Source organism: Dipteris shenzhenensis, unplaced genomic scaffold, assembly GCF_047967505.1.
Source record: "Dipteris shenzhenensis isolate YYH24624 ecotype China unplaced genomic scaffold, Dip_SZ_1.0 scaf0109, whole genome shotgun sequence".
Taxonomy (NCBI): domain Eukaryota; kingdom Viridiplantae; phylum Streptophyta; class Polypodiopsida; order Gleicheniales; family Dipteridaceae; genus Dipteris; species Dipteris shenzhenensis.
In genome coordinates, this window is record NW_028239415.1 from 143,852 (window position 1) to 146,722 (window position 2,871).

General features: G+C 48.2%; 1 protein-coding gene across 1 annotated transcript; it reads right to left on the bottom strand.

The window, feature by feature from the left end:
- Positions 1-1,362: 1,362 nt before the first annotated feature.
- Positions 1,363-2,049, bottom strand: LOC147879038 (uncharacterized). The gene has a single exon (XM_087372349.1). It carries the CDS (start codon positions 2,047-2,049, stop codon positions 1,363-1,365), a length of 687 nt encoding a protein of 228 aa, XP_087228475.1.
- Between the last annotated feature and the right edge of the window lie 822 nt (positions 2,050-2,871).

Sequence of the window (2,871 nt, forward strand, 5' to 3'; positions counted from 1 at the left end):
ATATGATGGGTACTCTAAACACCTCTCAGGAGTTGGCACTACAGACTCCAAACCACCCCACACCAGCTGAGATTACCCCAACGGAGTCAGCATAGCCCAGCCGGCTACACAGCCGAGGCCTTCTACCATGCCGTCTTATGCCCCTTCCCCCATGCTGTCTTATGCCCCTTCCGCCATGCCATCTTATGCCCCTTCCCCCATGCCGTCAGGAGGTCCTTCTATCTCGCAGAGTCGTCAGCGTACTCCTGTGCAGTCGAGACTCGGTTCTCTAGCTACGAGTGCTCCATGTAGTCCCGTGCAATCTCCAGCTACGAGTGGCCAGCGTACTAGCTTGACACGACACGATAGCAGGCATAGTAGCATGGAGAGTGGTGGGGGATGCATGGCACAGTGCTTTGGGAGGGGTGGTGATGGGGACGATGATGATTCAGATGATTTAGACGTGCCTCCAGGCGATGGTACAATATTCTATGACATCACTCAGACAAGAGGCATCTTGATGGATGCACGGGGGAAGGACATCATGGCCTTCATGTGCTCTATAATTGCTAACAATTACAGAGATTGCTTTATCCACTACAAAGACCAGCCAAAGAGGTTGGCTAATGAGACCCTCGCTGTTGTTTGCTCTAGGTATCCTAACCCCCCCAATCGTCAGTTCACAGATAAATGGGCCATGTTATGATACTTGGCAATAAAAGATCTTCACTTAAGAGGCACAGACTAGCGGAGCTTGCCAAGCTCGAGGGAGGTCAACCACCAAGGGGCCCACCCCACACTACTCACAAGCGTGAGTGGAAGAAAGCAATGAAGTCAGCGAGGGACGACCCCAGTCTGCAGCATGTGGAGGCATGAAGGATCTAGATGGAGCAATATGGAAGCATGCATTTTGGAGCAGGGGGTGTTGAATCATGGGGAGCCCAATTTGTAAGTATCGATCTCAAATTATATTGCTTATGTAGTTTATTAGGAGGTTGTTTCTTTGTACTAACCCCTCCGCAAATTGTGTTGTCTTGCAGCTTGATATCGTGGGCAGATACCCTACTCCTGTTGAGATAGCCTACCACCGCCACCATCGCAGAGGAGATACATGGAAGCACTTCTATCATGACGGGTTGATTACTGAGGAGTAGTATATCCAGGCTACTGGAGCGGCCCCCGAGGTATTTGAAAGTAATTAAATAATGTCAATATTATAAGTAAAGATTTGATTTTTCATACATTGATATATGTTGTCCCTTGTTTACAGGTCCCTGCACAAGAAGACGAGGAAGAAGACATGGAAGGAGGCGGAGAAGGGAGCACAGAAGGGAGCGTGGAAGGGAGCGAGGATTAGTCGTAGAAGTAGTGCTAGCTACTCTTTTATGGAGACTTTGAGGGCTGGATAAATCCTACCTCAAGCAACTCTTGCAACTGAACCTTCAGCTCCTTGTTCTCTTCTTGAGAGATAAACGGTAGGGTGCCTTGACTAGAGGATCTGAAATGGGGTATATCCCACTTTAGAGGAAGCTCCCTTGGAAGCTTCTTGGGTAGGATATTAGCATGCCTTGTTAGCAAATCCTGAACCTCGTGTGGCACATGTCTTTTGACTGCATCTGAATCATCCTCAAGCTCCTTGATTACCACTAGATAAGCTTGACTTCCCTTCCTTACTGCTTTCTTTAACTGCATGATGGCTGAGAGGAGTTGGGGTAAGGGACCTCCCTTTTGCCTTGAAGCTTTCACTACCTCCCAACCTCCATCTTTGCAGAAAACCAGCTGCTCATCATGGCTATTAATGAGCACCTTGTTTGCTCTTAGCCATGTTTGTCCAAACACTAGCTCGAAGTCATCCATTTCCACTACTGAAAACTCTAATCTATTAAAGCAGCCTCCCACTTCAACACTTACCCCTTTGGCCACCTTTGCCACTGCTTGGCCTGGGGTATTTATTGTTTTCATGACCTTCCCCTTGCTGATCTCTGATTTCAGTCCAATCTCCTTTGCCTTCTTAGAAGTGATGAAGTTGTGGCTGGCCCCACTATCCACCATAGCCCGTACTGTGTCCATTTACTGTTGTAGTAATAAACAGCAAATCTGAGGCTACCTTGTCTTCACTCATTGCTCCTAGAAGCTGGAGGGGTGTCATGGTCTGAGTGGGCTGCTCATTCTCTATTTCCTGGATGGTTTGTAGTGATTTCCTCATAGGGCAGTAGTCCCTAGCAAAGTGTATCCCCCGTGCAAATATAGCATCCGCTTCCTTTTGGGGCTGAATGACTTGATGAAGCCTTCACCGATCCCACATTGCTTTTGGGCTGAGTAGTGTTCACTTTGCCTTTACCTTTCTGAGCTGTAGTAAACTTGGGCTTGGCATGCTCAACTGAAACCTCCCCCATCGATCGGTATTTCTTCTTATTCTTGCAGCCAAACCTCTTGAATTTCTTCTTCTTGAATGGAGGGATCCCTTGTTCACTTGACTTGGTCTTGGTCTTGTCTCTCACCTCTGCGATTCTTCTCTTGCCAATCGGTGAGGCGTTCAGCCACCTCCTAAGCTTCAGCCACCATCTTGACATGCTCCCTCATGAGCTCGTCATGTGCCCAAGGCCTCAGCCTTTTGATGAAGTAGTACAACCGATCAGCCTCACTCATCTCCTTGATCTGTAGCATAAGGGAGGAGTGAGCCTTGATGAACTCCCTCAGGGTTCCGGTGTGTTTGAGACTATTCAAGGCATCCCAAGCCTTCCATTCAATGTTAGAGGGTAGAAACTACAGCCTCAGCCTTTGTGAGAGCTCCTCCCATGTTGAAATGGTGTATGTGTTGTGGTTGGTCCTCTCATCCTCCTTGTAATTCTGCCACCATAGCTTTTCATCGTCCACCAAGTAGGTTGAGGC